This window comes from Pleurodeles waltl, chromosome 1_2 (genome assembly GCF_031143425.1).
Source record: "Pleurodeles waltl isolate 20211129_DDA chromosome 1_2, aPleWal1.hap1.20221129, whole genome shotgun sequence".
Taxonomy (NCBI): Eukaryota; Metazoa; Chordata; class Amphibia; order Caudata; family Salamandridae; genus Pleurodeles; species Pleurodeles waltl.
Genome location: NC_090437.1, coordinates 161,608,750 through 161,635,740, shown reverse-complemented (window position 1 = coordinate 161,635,740; position 26,991 = coordinate 161,608,750). Strand labels below are relative to the sequence as shown.

At 48.9% G+C, this 26,991-nt stretch overlaps 1 protein-coding gene across 1 annotated transcript in view; it reads left to right on the top strand.

Annotated features, from left to right (window-relative positions):
- The window catches only part of GC (GC vitamin D binding protein), a 203,378-nt gene that overhangs the window by 91,232 nt on the left and 85,155 nt on the right, over nt 1-26,991 (top strand). The window contains exon 7 of the mRNA XM_069236874.1: nt 11,143-11,272. Within this exon, the coding sequence (XP_069092975.1) occupies nt 11,143-11,272 (130 nt within the window). The remainder of the gene's footprint in view (nt 1-11,142; nt 11,273-26,991) is intronic.

The following is a 26,991-nucleotide window of genomic DNA, read 5'->3' as shown; positions in this document are numbered from 1 at the left end:
AGGGTTGGAAGATTGTTCAAGAACCATGAGTTCCATCACTCTGCAAGTGCGAACTTGAGACAGCCTCTGCCACAGTTTTGTGCTGTCTGAGGTCTTAGATAGTTGAAGAGCAGGAGCAGCTCTATGTACTACCTTACACAGCGGAAAATGGTTGCATGTCGAAGGACATGTAAAGGCATGCACTGCTTTTAGCAGGAAATGTAGCAGCATTTGTTGACAGTTCTAAATGCAACCAACAGAACATAGTGCAATAACACATACAAAGCAACATAACACAATTAAAACATAATATGATATAACACAAAAAACAGTCAGAACAAAACTAAAGTACCACCAAACACAACATTGCAATAATGCAAATAAAAGCACATCAGCACAAAAACAAATCACAGGTCACATGACCATCACTACAACATGACACAATAATTGTGCACAAATGTTCTTGTCACATATTATAACTACCAGAAACGTATTTTCATAATCTAGCTGTAAAATGTGGTTGCATCAAGCACTCCCTTAAGTTAGCACCAAGTACATAAAATAATGTCAGTCAAAAATATTTGCCTTCCCTACATGAGGAACCATCAAACAATTAGGGAGGAGGAAATGTTGTCTAACACAATTTGGTCCTGGTATCCGCATGTAACACTGGATATAACAGCCCCTTAGGATGAACCTCGTTGGTCTCGGCATAGCAAACGCAATGAGAAACATGATATTCAAGATCAAGGGGCATATGTATACTCTGTTTGCGCCAGATTTGCGTCGTTTTTTTTTACGCAAATCCGACGCAAAACTAACTCCATATTTATACTTTGGCGTTAGACCCGTCTAGCGCCAAAGATCTTGGAGTTTGCGTCATTTTTTAGCGTGGACACCTTCCTTGCGTTAATGATATGCAAGGTAGGCGTTCCCGTCTAAAAAATGACTCAGAGGCATGTGCGCCGTATTTATAGTCCCAGGCAAAAATGACGCCCGGGAGTGGGCGGGTCAAAAAAAATGACGTCCAGCCGCTTTTGCGTCATTTCTTAACGCCTGGTCAGGGCAGGCGTTAAGGGACCTGTGGGCTCGGAAGGAGCCCAGAGGTGCCCTCCCATGCCCCCAGGGACACCCCCTGCCACCCTTGCCCACCCCAGGAGGATGCCCAAGGATGGAGGGACCCATCCCAGGGAACTTAAGGTAAGTTCAGGTAAGTATTTTTTTTTTTTTTAATTGTGGCATAGGGGGGGCCTGATTTGTGCCCCCCTACATGCCACTATGCCCAATGACCATGCCCAGGGGACATAAGTCCCCTGGGCATGGCCATTGGGCAAGGGGGCATGACTCCTGTCTGTGCTAAGACAGGAGTCATTTCAATGGGGGTTGGGAGTAAAAAAAAATGGCGCAAATCGGGTTGAGGCCAAAATTTTGCCTCAGCCTGACTTGCCCATTTGTTGACGCCCAAGCTCCATTTTCCCCTACGCCGGCGCTGCCTGGTGTAAGTCATTTTTTTTGACGCACACCAGTCAGCTCCGCCGGCTAACGTCATTCCATAAATAAGGCGCCCGCATGGCACTTTGGAATGGCGTTAGCCGGCGTTAAATTTTTTGACGTACAACTGCATTGGCGCAGTTGTGCGCCAAAAAGTATAAATACGGCCCCAAGAGTCTTAATTAGAGTACAGCTATGAAGAATCTCAAAAGAAGCACATATCAGGAATTTAAAATCAAAATTAAGGTCACATTGTGTCATAATAAAGGGAGGAGGGGAAAACATATGTGAGAGCCCTTTTAAGAAACACGTCATAGTGGATGATTTGAAGCATGAGGGCTGCTCAGGCATTCAAAGAAAGGCTGAAAGAGCCAATACGTAACACTTAAACGTACCAATAAGCAAAGCCTTGTTGGGTTAAAGATGATATGAAGAAATTGTATCCAACAGTGTAGGCTGTAGGTGGTCAACCTACTTCTCTGTTCACCAGGCCACAAACTTGGACCAGAGGCCTGAGTAAATATATTTGGTGGAAGGGCAGCAAGCAGCCACAAAGACATCCCCCACCTCCTTCAGATCAATACATTTCAGTTGGTTCATCTGAATCATCATGCATGGAGATGAAGATTGTGGAAATTCAGGTGTAGCATCTTTTCTTGCCTGCTAGAACAACAGAACGTCCTGAGGAGGCAGTGAAAGTATGGAGCAGGTGCTCAAGGTCAGTAGATTGGAGTACCTGGCCCAAACATGGGCCACCAGAATCACCTGTCCTCAGTCCTGCCTGACTTCCTTCCGGGCTCACTGAGTATACAGAAGAGGTGAAATGTGTATGGGAAGCTGTAATTTCACAGCAGGCAGAATGCATCTCTAAGAAATTCCCGAACACGAAACTGTAGAACATACAACACTGGACAGTGAGGCTTTTCATAGGTAACAAATATGTCTACAAAGGTTCCACTCTACCGGAGAAAGATACCTTGTTCTGACTTGGGATGAATACCCTGCTCTTGATCAGCAGAATAACAGCTGAGTTCATCTGCTCTGATGATGTAGGATCCACCAGCTGAGTGGCAATAGGGGGACATTCAGTGAAGTGGCAACCATCACAAAAGCCTCATAGCCTCCAGACAGGGGGCACAAGACCAGACTCTGCCCTGTTCTTGCAGCGTCACATGGCAGTAATGTTATTCTTGAGTGCCTATATCGACCTGCTTTTTATAGAAAGCAAAAAGGGATCTAGGGCCAACTAGGTGGCTTGCAGCTTTAAAAGATGTATATGATAACGCTGCTCCATCTGGAACCAGAGACCACTGACCTCCAACTCATTCAGGTGACCTCCCCAGGCTACACAAGTGACTACCGTGATCTCTTGAGGGAGCAAGGAGAATGGATTTTCAGACGTGTGATTTGTATTCATCACTGAAAGTCCGGAGCTTCCTTGTCAGACTCACTGATCTTGTACAAAAGGTATTCCCACTGCAGAGCCAATTACGAATTACATTGAAGGGATCCCATGAGCCAACAGGCATAATACACCAACATGAGGAACAATACTAACAGATCAAGAATCCTCAGGACCATCAAGGCTGGAACAACAACTATCACCACTGGGATCAAAGACTGAATGCCTGATTTTGATCCTGGCGGGAGTACTCCATCACAAATGTGACAGATATCCTGTCCGCTATATTTTGATACACATAGGCTATAATCTGATTGTAATATGGCAGATGGGATATTCATCACATTTGTGACAGAGTCACCTCCCCCGCTAGGATCTCAATCAAGCCCTGAATATTTTAGACTTGCTGTATAGGTGGGAAGGTCAACACAACAGTTAATGGGAGGAATGTTTGCAGTTTGTCTAATCACCCATTGTTCTTTTGCTTACCATGCTACTTCAATTTGGACCCAGTCATATGCAAATCAGCCTTGACCATTTTCCTCATGCACCTCAGGGGAATGGTCCAGCCGGAACTGCCAGGCTAGGTCTCCCATCACCTTTTGTGTGTTTGGTGTACCACCCGAAATGGCCATGGGTATATGCCAAGATGTGGGTCCCTTGCTCACTGTGCCACTGGAACCAAGCTACACCGGACTGAAGAGACCCAATTAGGGTGAAACAGATCTTGGGTTGCTTGTGTTCTGGTTCAGCGATGACCTGGCTTGGCAGTTCGGGCTGGACTTTTCCTTTTGGAGCAGGGTCAAGACTGACTTGCATATGGCTGGGTCTAATCTGAGGTGGAATGGTGGGCAAAATATCAACAGGTTGAAATGCTACTCTGAGTGATTGCCAGTGGTCAGACTTATTGCAAGCATCCTTCCATGACCTTTCCTGTGTTTTAGGTGGGAAGGTGATCAGGGCACCCTTGTCCAGAGTGGACCATTAAAGGAATCCTCTGCACAGGCTTGAGATGAGATTTGGGCTTCTTAATAGAGAACTCTAGGATAAACAATAAAAACATCATGGCTTGTATGTAGTTCGAGACTAGCTGAGGCATCCAATCTTCAGCAGATCTCTAGAAACAAAAATCTGTGTATCCCAAACCTGGGAATATTTACGACTTGATCTTTATAAATGCCAGAGAGATCGATGTAAGGCTGAAGGGTAAATGAAAGTAGGTGTCCTGTAGCTCTAGGGACACAGTCCAAACCTCAATGTCTAAGGCCAGCAGCGCTTGCATGCATTTCATACTTTGAACTTCTACATTCTGGGGAAAGAAATAAAGAATCTGAGGCTCAGAATTGGCTCCCATCCCCTAATCCTTCTTGGGGACCAGAAGGTACTGAGAAAAGTTACCCAGCACTCTTTCTGCTTTAGGCTTAATTTTGATCTCCCATTTGGCTAACAATATCAACATTTCTTTTGGCAGAATATTGGCGTGATCCACAGATGTCAGAGTGTGAACTGTGGGATTGTGGGAAGGAATATCTAGGAATGGAAGGGCGTTCCCAAACTGTGAATTGTGAACAAACTAAACTCAGTGAAGTGAGCGGTTCTCATTTGAATAGCAGCAATATGACCTCTCAGCACACAATTTCCAGAAGCAAACATTGTGGAAATATGGACTATACGGGCACTTTATGGCAACTGGCTTCAGAGAAAGTGCCAAACACCAAGCCAGCAAAGGCATGAAAAAGACAGAATAAGGGATGTTTACTTAGAGCAAAAGAGGGTTGAGCTGGGCTAACAAACTTCATTTGTCACCTCTATTCTCATAAAAGGGCACAGTTAATGAAGGGGTCAGCTTTAACAATGCCAGTGGCTCTCTGTAGGTGTTAGACTCAAATACAGTGTTAGTAAAATGAGCAAGCATGCCTAAATAAAATAGTGCCTCAAGCACAGTGCGAGCAGATTACAGACGTTAATTTAGAGAAATCAATTAGTGCTTGGTCCCTGCTTCACAGCAAGCATCAGAAGTAATGCTCTGGCAGCACTGTCCAATTAAGATGGCTGCAAAGAAGAGTGACCCTAAAGTAGACAAATGGTAAGCAAAGGGTGGGTTCCAAGCTCTTTTGTAATCAATAGTTTGTGCATGCTCTCACAGGCTCAATCCTAAAAATTAGTCACAAAATCCTGGTCAATAATTGTACCAGAATGTTTGTGATCAGTAATGAATTTTATGAGCAGACCTATGTAACAACAGATTTGTAGAATACTGAATTGTGGTGGGTCATAATTTGGTCTACCTCATGAATATTAACCCCTCGGGTGCCTTGGACATAAAATGTTACGTCCTAGGCAGCACCGCTTGGGTGCCCAGGACGTAACCGTTACGTCCAAGTAGGGGCCCTCAAGGGAAGCGCCAGCACTCCCCCGGGGGCCTCGCACTCCCTTCCCCTGGGCAGGGATGGACGGGGAATCACTTCCCTTTCAACCCCTGCCCCCCTGCCCCCTGTGGTGTCTGATGATGTCAGCGCACAATTGCGCGCTGACCTCATCAGAGGCCTACCTATCCGTGCTAGAAGCTCAGCTTCCAGCGCTGATCGGAGGAGAAATGCAGAAGCATTTCTCCTCCAATCATGTAAGGGGCCGAGAGAGGCATCAAAGGAAAGGAAAGGCCTTTCCTTTCCTTTGATGTCTCTCTCTGCATTTCTGCTGCCCAATCGCATTGTGATCGGGCAGCAGAAATGCCACTAGACACCAGGGAATCTTTTTATTAATGAATAAGGGGAGCGGCCCCTCGGGCAAAGTCCGCGGCCCGGGGGCAATTTTTAGGCCATCTCTGCCCCCGGGAGGGCATAAACCGCTAGACCCCAGGGATAATTATTTTGTTTCTTTCTTTTTTTTATATGAGGGGTGCGACCCCTTGGTCAAGGGTCGCTCCTTTGGGGGGCAAAATTACTTTTTGGCCATTTCTGTCCCCTTAGTGGCTGATCGGCCTATTTTTATTAGGTCAATCTGCCCTGGGGGCAGAAACCACTAGACACCAGGGAATTGTGTTTTTTATTTATATTTATACGTAAGGGGAGCGGACCCTTGGGCTAAAGCCACTCCCCAGGGAGGCAAAATATTTTTAGGCCTTTTCTGCCCCACCTGGGGACTGAAACCCCTAGACACCAAGGATATATAGATTTTAGTGTTTACTTTATTTATTTTTTATATATGTGCACTCCCCTGGGGGGGGCAAATTGTATTTCGTCCATTTCTACCCCCCTTGGGAGCAGATCGGCCTATTTTTATTAGGCCAATCTGCCCCCAAGGGGGGCAGAAGCCACTAGACACCAGGAATTTTTTGGGGGTCAGTTTCAAGTGAGGGGAGTGACCCCCTAGGCAAGGGTCGCTCCCCTGGGGGGGGGCGGGGAGAATTTGCTCTAGGCCATTTCTGCCCCCCTTGGGGGCAGATCGGCCTATTGTAATTAGACCGATCTGTCCCCAGGGACAGAAACCCAAACACCAGGGATTGTTTTGTTGTTGTGGGGAGCGAGCCCTTAGGCAAGGATCGTCGCTCCCCTGTGTTGCAAATTGTCTTTAGCCCATTTCTGCCCCCCTTGGGGGCAGGTCGGGCTATTTTTATTAGGCCGATCTGCCCCCAAGGGGGGTAGAAACCACTAGGCCCCAGGGATTTTTTTGGCGCCAATTTCACGCAAGGGGAGCGACCCCTTGGGCAAGGGTTGCTCCCCTGGGGGGGGGGGGGGGGGGTTATTTTAGGCCATTTCTGCTCTCCCTGGGGGCAGATCGGCCTATTTCTATTAGGTTGATCTGCCCCCGGGGGGGCAAAAACCACTTAGGCACCAGGAATTGGTGTGTGTGTATGTGTGTGTTTTGTTTGGGGAGCAGCCCCTCAGGAAAGGGTCGCTCCCCATGGGGGCACATTACTGTTGCCATATCTGCTCCCCTGCGGGCAGATTGGCCTATTTCTGGAAGGCCCATCTGCCCCCAAAGGGGGCAGAAAGCCCACCAGATAAGACTTTTTTTTCAAAATAAGAGGGTGGGGGCATGGCCATACCCCCATCCCAAATAAATGGGGCCAAAGCTGTTCTGCCCACCAGTGGGCATATGCTGCAACTACCCCGATCCATACCCCGGTGGTGGCAGAAAGTCTACTAGATACCAGGAAATAAAAAAAAAATAGTGGGGTGGTGACTACCAACCAGTGTGGGCCTGGTTATGCCCTCACCCCTACTGAAGGGGGTAACAGTTGTTCAGCTCTCCCCCTACACACTAAAACATCTTATCCCATGGGAAGTAAGAGGAAATTTGATTATTTTGAGGTCTGGTTTTACATTTGGGCCATGAGAGCTTGGCTACCTCTCAAAATCGTCCCACTTGGAATGGTGAGGGCTGCACGTTTTGGACTTTGGGACGCTGCCATGTAGGAAAATCCACAAGACCTAGACACATCTGAAATCTAAACATCTGGGTGATTCCAGGGTGGTGTGCTTTACATGCACCCCACACCATTTTCTTACCCACAATTCCCTGCAAACCTCAAACTTTGCGGGAAATCACACATTTTTCCCATATTTTTTGTGATGGAACCTTCTAGAATCTGCAGGAATTTGCAAAATGCCTACTACCCAGCATTGTCTCATCTATACCGCTATAAATTCTGCCGCACTTGTCAGCCTAATTTTTTTTTTCAAAACTGCCCTTTTGAACCAGCTTTGTTCCCCCTCAATTTCGACATGATTTTGGCTCTTACCAGTCACAGGCACTTGGCCCACCTACACAAGTGAGATACCATTTTCACTGGGAGGCTGAGGGGAAAGTTGGGTGTTAGGAAATATGTCCCGGTGTGGTGATCCCACACAGAAATGTGGGAAAATTTGATTTTTTAGCTAAATTTGAGGATGGCAATGGCGGGATCCACACAAGTCACACCTCCCTGGATTCCCTCGGGTGTCTAGTTTTCAGAAATGTTTGGGTTTGATAGGTTTCCCTAGATGGTTGCTGAGCCCAGGGTAAAAAATGCAGGCCCCCACCCCGCAAAAACAGGTAGTTTAATATTTTATAATTTTGATGTGTCCACATAGTGTTTTGGGGCATTTCCTTCCGCGCGTACTGGGCCGACCCACACAAGTGAGGTACCATTTTTAATCGAGAGACTTGGGGGAACACTGGGTGGAAGGAAATTTGTGGCTCCTCTCAGATTCCAGAACTTTCTGTCACCAAAATGTGAGGAAAAAGTGTTTTTTTTTGGCCAAATTTTGAGGTTTGCAAAGGATTCCGGGTAACAGAACCTGGTGAGAGCCCCACATGTCACCCCATCTTGGATTCCCCTAGGTGTCTGGTTTTCAATAATGCACAGGTTGGTAGGTTTTCCTAGGTGCTGGCTGAGCTAGAGGCCAAAATCCACAGCTAGGCACTTTCCAAAAAACACTTCATTTTTCTTTGGCAAAAATTTGATGTGTCCATGTTGCGTTTCCTGTCGTGGGAATTGGGCCTACCCACAGAAGTGAGGTACCATTTTTATCAGGAGACATGGGGGAACACAGAATAGTAGAACATGTGTTATTACCCCTTGTGTTTCTCTACATTTGTTCCTTCGAAATGTAAGACAGTGTGTAAAAAAGACATCTATTTGAGAAATGCCCTGTAATGCACATGCTAGTATGGGGACCCAGAATTCAGAGATGTGCAAATAACCACTGCTTATCAACACCTTATCTTGTGCTTATTTTGGAAATACAAAGGTTTTCTTAATACCTATTCATCACTCTTTATATTTCACCAAATGAATTGCTGTATACCCTGTATAGAATGAAAACAGATTGCAAGGTGCAGCTCATTTATTGGCTCTGGGTACCTACGGTTCTTGATGAACCTACAAACCCTATATATCTCCGCAACCAGAAGAGTCCAGCAGACATAACAGTATATTGCTATTAAAAATATTAAAAATCTGACATCGCAGTAAAAAGTTAGAGTAAAACATGAAGAGAAATGGCTGTTTTTTTCACCTCGATTTCAATATTTTTTTATTTCAGTTGTTATTTTCTGTAGGAAAACCTTGCAGGATCCAGGTCCAGTAAATCAAATGCTCCTGGTGGGCCTGCAGCACTGGTTGTGCCACCCACCTAAGTAGCCTTGTAAACATGGCTCAGACCTGCCACTGCAGTGTCTGCAGTTTTAAACTGCCAATTCGACTTGGCAAGTGTACTCACTTGCCAGGCCCAAACCTTCTTTTTTATACATATAAGGCACCCCTAAGGTAGGCCCTAGGTAGCCCCATGGGCAGGGTGAGTGTATGTTAAAGGTGGGACATGTATTGATGTGTTTTACATGTCCTGACGGTGAAATACTGCCACATTCAGTTTTCACTGTTGCAAGGCCTATCTCTTTCAGAGGTTAACATGGGGGATATTCCTAAAGTGCAGATTCCCTTTGAGTGCAGATAGAGAAAAGGAGTTTGGTGTCACAATTTAAAAATATATCTTTTAGTGCACTTGGTTTTTAGATTGCTAGTTTGAAAATGCCACTTTTAGAAAGTAGGCATTTTCTTGCTTTAACCATTCTGTGACTATGCCCGTTTGTGGATTCCCTGTCTGGGTCAGTTTGACAGTTGGACTGTTTGTGAATCCCCTCTAGACAGTGAAACAAAGGGATCTGGGGTGTAGCCTGCATATCCCAATGAGCCATCTGTGCTAGAGTGGAGGGAGGAGGGGTCAATTACACTTAAATGGGCTGTGCCTGCCCTCTCACAATGCAGTCTCCAACCCCATGGTGTGTGTCTGGGGCCTGGCCTGGGCAAGGCAGGATCTTGCAAACAAGTATAAGTATTGGACCTAAAACCCCTGAAAATTAGATCATTACTGGATTCAAGAGGAACCTCTGCCCAAGAGAAGAGCTGAAAAGCGGAGGAGAAGTACTGTCTCTGCGTGTTACTGCTTTGTTGGGCGATCCTGCAGTTGCTTCTTCTGGCTGTGAAAGGAAATAATGACCGGACTTTGTGGTATATTCCTGCTTGTGAAGAATCTCCAAGGGCTTGAAATGAGGGCCATCATAGACTTCCTCTACCAACACCTGGACTCTCTTCAGAGACTCCTGCCCTGACAAGTGGTGTCCTATCCAGTCCCCGGGCCCTTGAAAGGTAAAGTTGTCAGAACAAGAGCTGAAGATAAACGCACAGAACACCATGAGGGGAAATGTTTGACACACCATCTGCAACATGGTTGATAAACAATGCGATGCCAGCTTTGCGGCTGAAATCGATGCTCCACCTGCATCGCAGCTAGGAGATTGACACATCACGGCTGGAGAAACTACACGCAACACCGGCTTGCGGCTGCTGATAACGACGCAAACCCCGCGCAGCTTGGTTTTCTAACACCGTGTGACTGGATTTTCCACGCATCGTCCCTGGGCATCAAAGTCAACCCGACTCTGTGTGGATCCGAGGTGCCCTGTCTGGAAATCTAAGCATCGCTCTCCTGCGACTCATCGCCGAACCGACTGGAGAAGAAACTATGCATGGTCTCCCTTACAAGGAAGGAATCGTAGCATCGCTGACTTTTCTGATGCACGCTTGCCCGTACAGCTTTATTTTTTATGCAAACCAGGTACTTTGTGCAAAATCATAGTTTCCAATGGATTAAGACTCTTATTCTTCTGAAAATTCATATTTTGACTTGTGTATGTTGGATTTTTGTCATTTTGGTCTTGTTTGATTTAGATCATTGTTACCTATTTTTCTAAACTGGTGTGGTGTCAATTTTGTAGTGTTTTCACTGTATTACTGTGCGTGTTGGTACAAATACTTTATACATTGCTTCTGAGTTAAGCCTGCCTGCTGGTGCCAAACTACAAAAAGGGGTCAATGGAGGTTAACACGGTGTGTTTCTTCTTTGCCCTGGCTAGAGTGTGGGTCCTTGCTTGGACAGGGGGTAACCTGCCTGCCAACCAAAGACCCCATTTCTAACAGGATATTACAGAGCTTTTGAAGGGGTTCACTTTTCTGTGTCAAATGAAGACATGAGCCAGCAGATCTTGATGATGTGGATTCTAGAGTTCTATCTAGAGTTATAACGTTCAAAGAAATTAGTTTCAATTCAAAAAGACTGCAGGGGTTATTTCCTACATATTATTTGACAAAGTCCACTGTGTTAGCAGGGGTCAAGCTGCTCAACTGTGACCTTATAACTGTTGACCTTTAATCACAGCATGAGCATTCACAACTACTGTGTTATCGTGCATGTGTAAAACACGTTTACATTTCTGTTCACTTTTAGTGCACTGGTGACATTTGCCCAAAAGGTGCCATCAGCAGAGTTTAAGGACATCCAGTCCATCGTCGAAGAGTGTGTTCCCATGTTGGCGAAATGCTGTGCTTCCATGACTGACAACTGCATGGAAACCGAGGTAGGATGGGAAATGTGATTTTACATGTTAAACATGCTAATATTCCTAACACCCGATTTTGTTGGCAGTGAAATCTTGAAAGTATTTGCCATGTTTGGAGATCTGGCCTTTTCCCCAATTTTCGTATTCATGCGGAATTTTAACTACAGTCTGTGGAGGAGAACTTTGGTCTGGTGTTGGTAAAGTGTTACAATCGCCGTCCATTTCCTCATGCAGCGTCCTTGTATGTGGCTGGTAAGATTGCACACAGATAATGCGTCATGCCTGTTTTGATACCAACAAATTATTTATGCATTTTGGAAGGGTTGTTTCTCTACCTGTTTTATGTTGATGATGTCAGTGTCTTCCGAAGGTATATCAACATCTTTGAAGGAGTTACTTATTTCCATGTCCTTGGAATGTAGTTAAAATGGTACCCTAGAGAAAGACAGCTGTGTATAAAAATGAAATTTGAGAACAAGGTATTTTTTCCAGCCAGTATTGGTGCCAGTTGAATACAATCTGGACAACAACTCACTTGACATCTATTCCTCTGCAATTTTTCCAGACATCAAAGTATGAAGCAAACACCCTTCCTTTGAATTTTCATGCAGCCCAGTAGCTTGCCTAAATTCTCTAGAGCTTTGCAGCAGACAGAAGTCCGGCACAGTGCGGGACAGTAACATGCCTACGCTTGAACATAGATGTAGACAATTGATACATTTAAATTATGGCTTTTCCGCTTATTTCAATGATTTTATAGAAACAAACAGCAGTTGGGTGGTGATAATTATGAAAATTGGAGCCTAATGGACAACATTTGCAAAATCTGACTTTTCCTATGATCAGAGCGATGTAGAATGAAGTAGACAATAAACAAAACGTGGATTGCCACAGATTCGGGTACTTTAGTGAAGGAAGACTGACAACGCTAATGTTTTCTTAGAGGGAGAAAGAGGCGCCTGCACACACCCACCCAGTCATTGCTTTGTTCCACCTATATTTGTGTAAACAAAGGAGCACATGTATCCCAAATGGCAGTTTGGACTTCAGAATGGATCATGTACCTCTTATGCAGAGACCTCATTGATGGGGCTCGTTACTCAGGCTACAGGGCCCTCCTGAATTACTTACATCGGCCTCTACATCTTCCATCCCAATGACTATTAGAAATAAAATTGGTGGGCGTGGCTACGGGCGTCAAGATGGCGGTCACACTCTAAGAGTGCTCTGGACCCCTCCGTCATCCGCCCGAAACCTGCCACTGCACAGAATTCTCCTAAATCCAATCCGCGAGTGAAAGCTGCCTTGGTGCTCCCCGGTTCCTGTGGGCGCGAGTCCGGGGCTCTGAGGTGCCGTGAGAAGCTGGAAAAGAGGCCGTCCCGTGGACCGGGCCACGCCTCGGGGGGAGCCGCCTGACGCTCCGGGGCGGAGCGCGGGCTCCCGAGCAGACGTTGTTGGGCAAGAGCTGCCGAAGCCGCTGAGACGCGGCGGGAGGTGCCTCCCCCCTCCGGTTCTTCAGAAAAGGAGCCGCGGCCGATCGCGGTCAAGCGAGAGGCGAGTGGGGCCGGGTCCGTGGGGCTCTGCGGCCGACCCGCCCTGCGGGTGGCCGGGTCCTCAACACCTGGAGGGCCGGGCGCCTCCGAGCAGAGGTGACCGGGCGCCGCCCGCGGAGACGCCATCCAGGGGGAAGGAGGCGGAGGGGGCCGCACCCTTGGGACCATAGCCCCCGAGGTCCTGGAGAGAGCTAGCGGTGCGGCGCCGCCGGCCCAGCCGAGCATGGGCCGCAAAATGAAGATTCCCCTGACTGAGGGTGCCACCGGTCCGGCGCCTGAAAAGCGGAGCGTCTGAGACGCGCTCACCTCCTTATGGCGACTGGACACAAGAAGATGGGGAGACGTGATAGTGAGGAAGCAACGAGGGACGAGGTGGAGCTGTCGACTCTAAAAGGGACCTCGCTCTAGTGAGTTGACCCAACGACCGATGAAAACCCTGTCTCACCGTGGGGCGATCCCCGACCCACGGGATACTACTGGGGAGCTCCAGGGAGCATCAAGAGACCCCCCGCACTCCCGCTCAAAGACTGAGGCAACTGAGACCCAGATGCTGGAAAGGGTTGTCTGATACCTTGCGTCCAGGTGAGGCACCAGCTTCCTAGGACCCGCCACGATACTCGCCGAGGGTGCAGAGACAGCATTGGGGAAGCCTGAGGGGGGACCACAGCGCCTGAGAAATCTACCACCCACCTTGGCTTATAACCTGGGGGGGAGGAGAGCCCCCACCGATCAACTTGACCCCGGGGCCACCGTGAACTAACGCGATTGACTCTATTTCTCCCAAGAAATAGCTGGAGGCCCTGGTGCCCCCTCCGGTGGAGATTGCCCGACCCTCGGGCCCCTAACGGACCAGACTTGACTCGGAGCTGCCCGGCGAGAAGAGACGCGAGACCCTTGACGCAACTGGGCCTCATCCCCACGGGGGCGTAACTACGCCTGCTCTACTCCTCGAACAACATGGGCAAAGACAGAGCTTCCAAGCAGACACAACCATCCCAACAGAGAATTGATCAATTTACCACGCCGCCGGCTCCCCGAACTGGGGGCGACGCTCCACCTACAGACCAGGCCGCAGAAGGGGTCAACACTATCCTACTTACAATCCAAACCTCACAATGAGCAGTGGAATCCAAAATCGGAGAGGTGAGAGAAGAGGTGGGCCTCGTGAGGCAAGACCTTAGAAACGCAGTGGGACGAATTACGGGGGTTGAGACCTGTGTCTCGCAGGCAGAGGACGACTTGACCGAACTAAGATCCAAGGTGGCCCAACTGCAAACACGAACTGGAGAACTCCACCGCAGAGTTGAAGATGCTGAGAACCGCTCCAGACGTAACAACCTGCGCTTCGTTGGTGTACCGGAAGGAGCTGAGGATGGCAAAGCCGCCGAATTTCTGGAAAACTGGATTAAATCCTGGATGCCGGAGAACTCTCTTTCACCATGGTTTGCGATAGAACGAGCGCACAGGGCCCTGGCCCCGCGACCTCCACCAGGAGGCCCTCGGCGACCCATGGTTGCACGCTTCTTCAACTTTAAAGATCGTGATGCCATCCTCAGGGAGGCAAGACGCTTCCCCAACCTCCTCTGGGACAATCAGAAGATCCTGGTTTTCCCGGACTACACCCGTGAAGTCCAAACTAAACGCTGATCATACGAACAAGTGAAACAGAAGCTGAGAGCGATGAAGCTCTCATATATGCTCCTCTTCCCATCTCGCCTAAAGGTAATCCTGGCCGATAAGGCACACTTCTTTGAAATGCCCGAAGAGGCGTGGGACTGGCTGATGGAAGAAGGCCTGGGAAACCGCCGGGGCCCAACCGGTCCACCCGAGGATTCCCGTGGGACACGATCAGGCGTACGAGTGGATTCGCGCAGGGGCCGGAAACGTACCAGATCTAGGTGAGGTAGGCTCAGAAGTTCCAACACCCGATCGGAGGGGGACTCCCACCCTACACGAGACCCTCCATCTGGAGGAGATCCGACCGACTGACCGGGGGACCAAGTCACAGAAGAGACAAAGATAGATGATCATCTGAGCCAATCCCCTGACCTTGGCTGATGGGGACCCCACTCATGCTCGACTCCGGATCGCTGAGACCGGCCGGTGGTGCCGGGTACCGCCCTGCACAACTGAAACAAGGTCACGCTGATGTTGATATTCTGTTGTACACTCCAATGACTTTACTAAGGGTGGGGGTTTCTTACTAACGAATTGCAATTGATCCGACACTCAGGAGGGGTCCACCACTCCACTCAATGACAGTCTACACGGCTGTATTTCCCCGGTTGGGCTTTAGGGCGACAGATGCTTCAAGGGTAGAAGTATGGGGTGGGGGGAAATTGGGGTGTTTATAGCTCACGTTAGGGCTTAGTGTAGTGATTATGATAAGTTATTGTTGTAATACCGACATCCACCGTATAGATCCTTCTCAGGCAATATGTCCACCGATGGGTCCCAGGTCAAACTCCCAATTTCCCACCACACAGACATGACACAAGTAAGTCCCTCACTGACACAGATTCTCTCATGGAACGTTAACGGCTTCCTAGATAAAATAAAAAGATCCGCAGTGTTTAGTACATTGCGCAGATACTCCCCCTCAGTGGTCCTCCTACAGGAGACCCATCTACTTGGAACCAAATGCCCCATTCTAGCACGGGGGGTTTGACAAGGTGTTTCACGCAGGCTTCGCAAGAGGCTCTAGGGGGTGGCCATTCTATTCCATCGCTCACTGCCTATAGTAGTTACCTCCACTATATCGGACCCACAGGGTAGATTCGTAACGGTGACCGGTACATTACACGGTTCAACGGTTAACTACGTATGTGCATACGCTCCCCCAGCCGGTTTCAACACCTTCTTACTAAACCTCCGCCGGACACTCATTGCCCTCCCGCAGGGACTCACACTTGTAGGAGGAGATTTTAACGCTGTCTTAGACCCCAAGCTAGACGTATCCGGACCCATCTTCTCCATCCGAGCCGGGAGAGCATCCAACTTAATCGGATGGACGACAGAATTGGGGCTATGTGAGCTATGGAGGACATGGCACCCCGGGGCACGGCAGTACACACACACATCAGCGGCTCACCACTCTCAGGCAAGAATTGACCTGGTGTTCATGCCTGCGCTAGATATCTCTAAAGTCACTGGTGCTGAGATACTGCCCCAGGGAGTTTCAGACCACTCCCAAGTACGGATCCGATTGGGGAGCACACCCCCCAATCAGCGCCCCACGTGGCGCATGAATGCATGGTACTTACAGAACAATGACTATATCCTTGAAATAAGGGACCACCTTGCCCAATATTTTAACCATAACGTGGGGTCCGTACAGTCCCCGGGCACGATCTGGGCGGCATGTAAAGCCACACTTAGAGGCTACGCTAAACACCGAACACGCACCCGTGAGAGAGCTCGGGACCAGCAGGTGACAGCCCTTGAGGCCAGAGCCCTGGCATTGGAACGGTCTATGACCACTGCCACATCAGCTTCAGTCCTAAGACGCCTAACAGTGATTAGAGAAGAGATAAAGCAACTGGTGCTTGAGGCCGCAAAGCATGCCTGGAGGGCATCAGCAGCCCGTGTGTATGGCTGGGGGGATAAGAACGGCAAACTCCTCCGCTGGTTGGCCACGCGCCCACTAGCCAACAGAGTTATCCCTGAGATCGCGAGACGGGCTTGATCGTGAGAACCCCCAGTGAAATTGCAGGGAGCTTCGCCTCCTACTACACCCAATTATACGCGGTGCGTCACCGCCCGCTAGCTGAAATGGAGTCCCCCCTTCTGGATGACATCACTCTTCCCAGTATTCCACATGCGACCAGAGTGAAGCTGGATAAAGCCATAACCCTGGCCGAAATCGCGACGGCCATAACCGGCCTGGCGACAGGTAAGACATCCGGACCGGACGGCTTTCCGGCTGAGCTCTACAATAGATGCGGAGACATTTTAGGCCCTCATCTACTTAACATGCTTAATGAAGCAGAGAAAATTGGCCACTTCCCCACTGGAATAGACCAGGCCACAATAATGGTGATCCCAAAGACCCAACCCCCTTCGCGCGACCTCTCAGCCTATAGACCAATCTCTCTGCTGAACGCCGAGATCAAGGTACTATCAACCCTGCTCTCTACAAGATAGAAAGCGGTGCTCCCCACGCTGGTACATCCGGATCAGTGTGGCTTTATGCCCACCCGCAGCACCAGACACTGCATTAGGAGATTGCAGGTCGCACTAGCTCAGCGCGGCACCCTGACTAGTTCCCCCCCCTTGCCCTCCTCCTAATAGATTTCGAGAAGGCCTTTGACACGGTGGACTGGTCATATCTAGAACAAGTCCTGAGAAAGAATGGATTTGGACCCAAATTCCGAGGCCTTGTAAAACTACTTTACTCTAACCCAACCGCCCGTATCCAGGTAAACGGAGTGACTTCTGATCCGTTCCCTATCCGTCGCGGGACCCGTCAGGGATGTCCGTTGTCGCCGCTGCTTTTCGCCCTCGCGAGTGAGCCATTGGCCACAATGTTGAGAGAGGACCCACTGGTAACGGGCTGGGCGTGGCCCACGAGCCCGGAAGACCGGATAGCACTGTACGCGGATGACGTCCTCCTCTACCTTCCCAACCCAGCGGCAAGTGGCTCACGTGTCTTAGAACTCCTGGACCTCTTCTCACAGGCCTCAGGCCTAACCCTAAATCCCAGTAAATCCATACTGATCCCCTTACACCCCTCCAGAGAATGCATAAGCTGGCAGGAAAACATACCAATCCGCCGCAACAGTTTTAAATATCTAGGTGTACATATAACTCTGCACCCGGAACTAACATGGGAACTCAATATCACACCACTCATTAAAAAGTCCAAAAAAGATCTTCAACGCTGGTGGAATTTACCACTCAACACGCTGGGCAGAATCGCATTGTACAAGATGATGATACTCCCCAGCTTCCTATACCAGCTGCAAAACTTCCCACACTCAATCCCTCGGAAATGGTTTAACAAGATCGAGACAACTGCACGCCAATTTCTATGGCACGGCTCCCGGCCCAAATTATCCCTTGCTACATGTCAAAGGGACATCTATGAAGGGGGATTCGGAACGTCTAACATCTATTTTTATTACTTGGCCATGCGCCTACTGGTGATTAACGATTGGGTGTCGGGAGGCTGGACAGACCCCGCATATAGACTAGAGCTCCAGGCGATCGGGTACAACGGAGTTTTCAGTGCTCTATACGGGGGAGCGATTTCGCAGACCATCCCTGAGGTTACCAGACTGGTGTTGACAGGGTGGCGAGCGGCACAGAAGGTCACAGGGTGGTGGCCTCGGCTAACACAGCAGACTCCTCTTTGGCAGGGGAGATGGCTGAGGGAAGTCTCCGCACTAGAGGGGTTCTGGAAATGGGACACCATAGGAATATCTACACTGGGTGACATTTGGGGTGATTCACAAATCCGGTCCTTTGAGGAACTTCAGAAAACATACTCTCTAAATAATACCCAATTTCACAAGTACCTACAACTCAGACATGCTTTATTAGTACACTTACGACCAGGGGACAACATCCCAGAGCACAGTCCACTCGAGGCGAAGGTCATGATGGGACACCTAAACAAAGGAGGGATCTCCCAGATCTACCGTGCTATCCTGGCAAATACATCCCCACCCCTTGAGAAGCTTCGCCAGAAATGGGAGGGATGGGTGGGCGCCATAGAAGACTTAGATTGGAGAGAAGCTCTAACAGCCCCCCGAACGCTGGCCATATCTACACGATTTCAGTTACTAAAAACCCTTTACTTACACTCAGCCTACCTCACCCCTAAAAGGCTTCACCAGGCTAATCTCCGCCCCACAGACGAGTGCCCCCGTTGCTCTCATCCAGGAGCCGACTTCTTTCATATGACTTGGGCTTGCCCAATTATAGAGTCATATTGGGGATCAATCTTGGGGGAGACCTCCGAGGTTTTGCAAACCGCGATAGAGTTATCCCGGATACCACTTTTGCTGGGGGCCATGGGTGAGATGGGACTAAGCAGAGCGAATCGAACCTTCCTGGGAGTGGCCTGCATGGTTGCAAAGAGAGACATCATGTCAGAATGGAAAGCCGCAAAAGCGCCGACCCTCGCCAAATGGAGGCGAGGAATGGACTGGTGTGCAAGATGTGAAAAACTTGTGTACGAGGTGAGGGGGTGCCCAGACAAGTACAATAGAGTGTGGGGGAACTGGGAGAGTTTGCTTGCCACTTGATATAATAGAATTCTCCAGTAACTCCTGGAGAGACTGTTTACGGGGAGGGAGGTAACTCAATCAACTAACTACAATCCCTGTTTTGTAACGATAGAAGGGTCAAACCCACGACATGCGATGTGATGACGATGCTGAACTCTATCAGTCAACATAATAATGGAGACTACAGACCGTGTGCTGTGGTGGTGGGACCAAGCTCAGACTCGAATTCTCATCCCAAATTTCATGGAACTCACGTGGGTCTCACGACCAAAAGGACGAACAAGTCGGATCTGACACATGATAAATCCCAACGAGGGCGCCAGGATGTCGGTATTTGTATGTGTATTTGTAATTATTGTTATATTGTGTTTTTATAGTGCTTTGTTTTTGTTTTTCCTTTTCAAAATAAATAAAAAATCTTTATAAAAAATAAAAATAAATAACATTGGTAAATCTGCACTGTATTAGATCGCCCACTAACAAACCTAAAAAAAACAGAGATTCAGTCATTGGGTGACTGCACTTGTGTTTGCTAAAAACTAAGCACTGCTCTCGTCACATTGCACTCCATGTTTTGACACCAAGAATGTCCCAAGACCAAAAGTCTTATTCTAGAGCTGGTTGCTGTGCGCCCACAAAACACCACCATGTTTGTTCACTTCTTCTTAGTTCAAGCCTTGAATCTAAGTGAGTTTGAGCATTAATGGGTACCATTGCTTAATTTGTGCTGGTGGCTTCCGGTGTTTTTCTGTCTCAAGCATTTACTGCGAGCAAAATACACATATGGGAACGAGGGAGGAAGAGAAAAACAAAAATAAGTCACGAAAGGAGAAAGCAGCAAGAGTGAGCTGAAGGGGCAGGGAGTGGCTCTAAAGAGGCCCAAGATGGCTTTACGATTACTCTGCTTCTGTATTTCGTGCTCACATATTTAATTGCAGCAGTTGCATGTTTCAGAGGAGAGCTTTGGACACTGGCATGGCGACAGGGGCCTCGGATGAGCCTCTGCTGCGGGTCACCTGGTGGTGCAGGATCGCCGGGGGTAACAGATTCGGGTCCCCCCCTCCAGACCAGAATGATGCCAGGAGAGCATAGAGGGCTTCCCCTGGACGTGCGCTCTGGGAGTCGCAGGGTGGTATGGTATGGCCTGGCGGGGCCCTCTCTTCTGCCATGGTGGCGTCTGTGGGGGCGGCCTGTGGCACGTTCCACTGCGGAGGGCCGCAGGTCTGGTTGCCTTAGCGAGGGCTAATGGCAGTGTGGGGGGTGGCCCCTGGTGCCCCCCGACATACTGCCTAGCCACCAGAGGGGTCGCGCCCCAATTTGCAGTGTGGTCCTGCCTGAGATTTTGGTTCCTAGCTGTGCGATAATGCCTGGCAGTATGCCCATCAGAAGTGGTCTTGGCTGAGATCCCGTATGCCTGGACTGTCTATGCTGGGTGTTCTGACAGCGCTACGCTGCTGAGTTGAAACCCCGCCCCACCTCCTTGAGTGGGTGGTTGGAGTCGATTGCCTGGTGGTCTGGTTGAGGCCTGCCAATCCTGAGGCTGCCACCTGGTTTGACCCTTGCTGGGTGCAGGGCTTTACTCAATGATACCTGGAGCACTTTTGGGCCATCAGTGGCTGAGGGACAGCCCTGGGTGCCCATGGGCCGAGGTGACCCAAAACAACAGAAACTTAATTTTGAGAAAAAAGAGCAGGGGGACATGGCTATTGTCCTAGCGAGGGACTCTGATGACACCCGGAGTAGTCTGATGCGTGACCAGACATTAGGAGGGGAGGACATATTGACAGAGCTGCGGGCCGGATTTTGCGCCATTTAATAATAGACTTGTCTTGCTGACCACCAGGCTTGACAACATGGGCAGCAGGTTGGATAAACACCACTCGCGATTGGAGGGAGCAGAGGGTCGTATCTCTGCCATTGAGGATGATACAGCGATGCTGAGACAACGCCTTGAGAAGGTTGAGGGGAGGTTAAAATCTGTGGCTATATAAAATGACGATTTGTAGGCCAAAGGGCGCCGTAATAACCTGCACATAGCCGGAATTGCGGAATCCACCAACACTGGCCGGCTTGACTTGCTTGTTGAGAACCTGCTGGTGGAACTACTGGGGCACCAAGGCCTCACCTCAACCTTTGTGGTGGAAAGGGCACATCGCACCTTGGGCCCCAGACCTCCCGCCCACTTGATAATTCCTCACTTATTGAATTATAGAAACCGTGACACTGCCCTTCATCTTGCTAGAGAGAAGGGCCCCTTGCAATATCAGGGAGCAGCTATGTTCCTCTATCCCGATTTCACACCTACAGCAAAGGAAGCCGGGCGGAAATTCTCAGAAGTCAAGACCATGCTCATTTCTCTTGGTGATCATTATGGCATTATATATCCAGTCAGGTTGAGAGTGGAGGTGAACGGTAAACCCCAATACTTTGACAATCCTAAGGATGCCATGATTTTCGGAAAGCGGTAACCTCGGTTGGGCGAATTGCCTCGTGGCTCCCCGCAGGAGCGTGACAAGTAGATGCTGGGCCCACTTTGAGCATGGAACTGTTTCCCCCAGATTAGATGAGACAGTCTAAGTTATGGCCTCACCATGTTTGTATAAACAATGGCCCATATTTATACTTTTCGACGCACAACTGCGCCAAAGCAGTTGTGCGTCAAAAAATTTAACGCCGGCTAACGCCATTCTGAAGCGCCATGCGGGCGCCGTATTTATTCAATGATGTTAGCCGGCGTTAGCCGGCGGAGCTGCCTGGTGTGCGTCAAAAGAAATGACTTACACCAGGCAGCGCCGGCGTAGGGGAAAATGGAGCTTGGGCGTCAAAAAATGGGGCAAGTCAGGCTGAGGCAAAATTTTGGCCTCAACCCGATTTGCGCCATTTTTTTTTACTCCCAACCCCCATTGAAATGACTCCTGTCTTAGCAAAGACAGGAGTCATGCCCCCTTGCCCAATGGCCATGCCCAGGGGACTTATGTCACCTGGGCATGGTCATTGGGCATAGTGGAATGTAGGGGGGCACAAATCAGGCCCCCCTATGCCAAAAAATAAATAAATAAAAAATACTTACCTGAACTTACCTTAATGTCCCAGGGGTGGGTCCCTCCATCCTTGGGCGTCCTCCTGGGGTGGGCAAGGGTGGCAGGGGGTGTCCCTGGGGGCATGGGAGGGCACCTCTGGGCTCCTTCCGAGCCCACAGGTCCCTTAACGCCTGCCCTGACCAGGCGTTAAAAAATGAAGCAAAAGCGGCTGGACGTCATTTTTTTTTACCCGCCCACTCCCGGGCGTCATTTTTGCCCGGGAGTATAAATACGGCGCACATGCCTCGGAGTCATTTTTTAGACGGGAACGCCTACCTTGCATATCATTAACGCAAGGAAGGTGTCCACGCTAAAAAATGACGCAAACTCCATGAACTTTGGCGCTAGATGCGTCTAACGCCAAAGTATAAATATGGAGTTCGTTTTGCGTCGAATTTGCGTTAAAAAAAACAACGCAAATCCGGCGCAAACAGAGTATAAATATGGCCCAATGTATCTTCATTGATTGTATATAATATTCGCAGTTTCGCCATTCTATTGCCTTTAACTCAGGTTTTTTAGTTGGGTTGTCCTCTTCTATATCACACTGCCAATTCTGTTAGCGGCCTGGGACTACTCCGTGGCTGCGTTGTTATGCTCCCATGGTTAATACCAAGAGATTTGTTCCTCTGTTGTAATGATCTTTGTTTAGGGTTTTGTAGGTTTCGCTTGGCATTTTTAGGCAAGGTGTGGGAGGTGGGAGGGTGGTTTTACCCATATGGGTTGTGCGATGTAATGTTACGTAATGCAGTTTATTTACACACTTACCTTTCCTACATATGGCTACACATATACTGCATACAGGGGTTAATGCCCCCACAATGAAAAACTCTTTAGACCTCACACTCATATCCTGGAATATACGTGGCCTTAATAATCCCCGTAAAGGTAAAAGGGTGTTGCAGTACCTCCGTAGGCATGTGGTGCAGATTTCTTTACTGCAAGAGACACCTCCCCGCTGGCACCGCACCCTCCTTCGCATCTACGTGGGGCCTGCACCGCAAGTTTGCTAGCTACAGCACCTACTCTCGGGTGGTGTATTTTGCTTCATAAAATCGTACCATTTAGGCCATTATCGACCCGGGGGAGGGATGGCAATGGCAACTATGTGATAGTTGCGAGGCTCTTGGATTCCTACTTGTAAATGTGTGCACACCCTATATTGACGCTCCTGACATTTTTCAAGAAATCTATTCACACATTGATGGCTTTGATATAGATCACATCCTTGTGTGTGGTGACTTTAATTTGGCAGTAGACCAAGCATTGAACACCACTTCCCGTCCCGACTTCTAAGCCTCGCTCCCTTAGGGCTTTGAGAGATCTGTGCAACACTTTTGCTTTACATGACCCTTGGTGACTGTTTGGCACAGGCACACTGGCCTACACTTTTCGTTCAGCATCCCATGGCACCTGGTCACGTATCTACTATTGGCTTTCTGAAGATGCTGCTCTGCAATGAGACAGATGTCAAACACCTACCTCGGACATTGTCTGATCATTCCCTGGTGCTGCTTACACTTTCTATACCCGCGGCCTGTGGCTCCAGGAAAGTTTGGCGGTTCCTGGACATGGGGTTGTTGGATGCTCTGTTCAGCGCACCCTTGCGGGAAGCAGTGGTTGACTTTTTTTTAAATTCAATGAGGGCTTGGTGGGTACCTGGGTGGTGCTGTAGGATGCCTTTAATGCATACTTCAGAGGCATCTGAATTTCCACACACTGGTGTCCTGCACAATATATGTCATGGTCTTGCAAAAGTGGAGGCACAGCTTGCTGATTTTGACCGTGAAACGGTGGCTACTGACATTTCCCCCAACTAGGTCGTAGTAAGCTTTTGCTCAATGAGTTTAACACACTGGCAGAAAGGGAGGTGCACTACATAGGCAAGTATACAAAGGCTGCATATTTGGAGAGGGGGTCAGACCTCGAAGGCTGCTGGCCAGACTGATCCAACCCTCCTGTCATGCGTTGCATATACTCGAAATTAAAAGGCCCTATGGTAGTATTGTCATTGGCACAACCAAGGCCCAGGTGGAGCTTCTCAAATACTACTCCAGTCTATACACGGCTTAATCAATGCCTCTGGGTCCCGCATTACAAGACTATCTAGATGACTTTGCTATGGTCTGGTTAACATCCGCCCAACAGAAGTTCCTTAGCCAACCCTTCTCTGCTGAGGAGGTATTGCAGGTGAGAGATTCCCTCATTGGGACGTGTGCCCCTGGGCTGGATGGGTTCACCAGGGAGTTTTATTAGAAATACAGGGATATTCTTAGCCTTCACCTTCTATCAGTGTATGCCGAGGCTCTGGAGGCTGGAGCTCTCCCTATAACAATGCGTGAGGCGGTTATTACCCTTTTGCCGAAACCTGGTAAAGACCCTCTATATAGTGGATCACATTGCCCCCTTTCTCTGAGAAATTTTGACAATAAGATTCTGGCCAAAATTATCACCACCCGCCTCTCCCTCTAGTTGGATACGATTATCTCCCCTGCTAAGTCTGTCTTTGTTCCACACCACTCTACGTCCATCAATCGTCACACTGTCTTTGCAGTGCTAAACAGTGTTCCCTGAGGTTCCGGCAGCGACTGCCTTATTGGATGCCGAAAAAGCTTTCCATTCGCTTGAGTGGTCCTTTTTACATGCTGTCCTTTGTACGCTCGGGTTCCCCTGGGGCTACACCAAACTGATCTACCTGTTGTATTCGCAGCGCACAGCAACCATACGGCTTAATGGCGAGCTCTCCTTTTTTCTCCCCATAACACGTGGCACATAGCAGGTGTGCCCTCTGTCCTCTTTGCTCTTTATTCTGGCAATGGACCCCCTGGTGCGCCACCTATGTAAGGGACATATACACAGGGGACTGAATTGACCAGTGGTCCACTCCTGGTATCGCTATATGCAGATTATATTTTGCTGTTTGTACGCCACCCGGACACTAATCTTACACCAATACTGGAAGAAGTGACTCGCTTCAGCAAATTCTCCAGGCTGCATAACGATTGGAGTAAGTCAGAACTTTTTCCGCTTACTGACATTACCCGTCCACCTGTGACAGAGCTCCCTTTGCGCTGGTGCTCTGACTCGGCAAAATACTTAGGTATTCATATACAAAGAGACAAGGAACAGGTGCTACAGCCCAATTATGGACCTGTGATGGAGAGACTCACTACCCAGGTGGACAGATGTGTAAAGCTTCCGCTCTCTATGGCAGGCTGGATATCGCTCATCAAAATGGTGGTTCTCCCACAATTTCTGTATCTATTTTTAAATATTCCAATCCCTCTTACTTACTCCTTTTTTGCGACACTTCGTAGCTTGTTCATTTATCTGGATAGATAGACATCCACGCATTCCTTGGGAGGTCCTGAATCTCCCCTATCAGTGGGGTGGATTCGGGACCCCCCACTTCCAGCTCTACTACATGGTGGCACAATGTCAATATATGTACCAATAGTATCATCCTGATGCTCGCCTTCCCTACTCCATCCCAAGGCAGGATCTGTTGAGTCCTGCCCCGCTGAACGCCCTCTTACACGAGGGTGTTCCGCTACATGGCAGTGATATTCAAACTTTCTACAACTTGCTGGGCATTGCGTAAACTTGCTTGTTTGCTTCACTGTGATACCTTTTTCCCCAGCACTGACATTGATTAACAATCCATTTATACCTATTACACAGGAGGCGCTGGTTCAGCGTACATTACGTACTTTTCAATTTCATATCCTAGTTGATGTTTTCCAAGATGACCACATATTTTCATGCATTACAGTTACTCGCTTCACAGATGCCACACAATTGCAGCACTTTGTATTATGTTGTCTACAACGGGGTATGTGTGCACGCCACACTACATATCTGTAGGCTCCTGATGAGTTTACAACACTTACCCTGGTCGCTACAGCGGACTCGGGCGCGCTTGGTATCCAGACTGCATCTAGTTTGTATTAAGGCTCTTCCGGTTCCTGCTGCTCGGCCCAGGGAATCCTGGGAAAGAGATCTGGGTCGCCCACTATCCCAAAAAGTCTAGAAGGCATGCTGTGCGCAGACCCGGTTCGTCTCACCTATCCAGCGCTACAAGCTAGTTCACTTTCAATTCCTAAGGAGGGCATATATCACCCCCAGGAACACTGCCCGCATCGATCCAAGCCGTTCTTCCACTTGCCCCAAATGCAGTGCTCTGATCGCTGATATTTCACACATGACTAGGACCTGTCCCAGCGTTAGTCACTTTTGGTGCGAGATATATGACGGCTTGTCGGTTAATGTTGGTTGGCCTCTGTGACCTGACCTACTTACATCCCTTCTTGGCTCCACTGGTGACTTGCGGGAAACTACTCTTGCCGACTGGTCCTACTAAGAACTTGGGAGTAATTTTTGATGCTGCCTTATCCTTTAAGCCTTATATTAGTTCTATCACCAAATTCTGTTTCTGGATATTGAAAATGCTGAGGAAAATATTCCGCTATTTCAGGAGAAGCTTAGAATAATGGTGTTGCTCGCCTTGGTGATCTCGAAAATTGACTACTGCAACGCGCTATTACTCAATATTGACAAGCTGAACCTCAGCAAGCTTCAATTTATCCAGAACACTGCTGCCCGTTTGATACCCAATCTTCTCAGTTCCACTTCGGCCAGTGCTAGGCTGAAGCAACTACACTGGCTACCAGTGAAGAAACGTATTGCCTTTAAGACTATGGGCCTCATTTCAACCTCGGCTGTCTTTTTTTAAGACCGCTGAGGTACCGCCGTGCTGAGGACCACCAGTGCAGGTGGTTTTCCGCACAGCGTATCATGACTGCTGGCAGCCCTCCCCCTTTTCCGGACAGAGAGCTGCCAGCTGCCATATTGGCGGTCGGCAGTGAAGTGGAGGC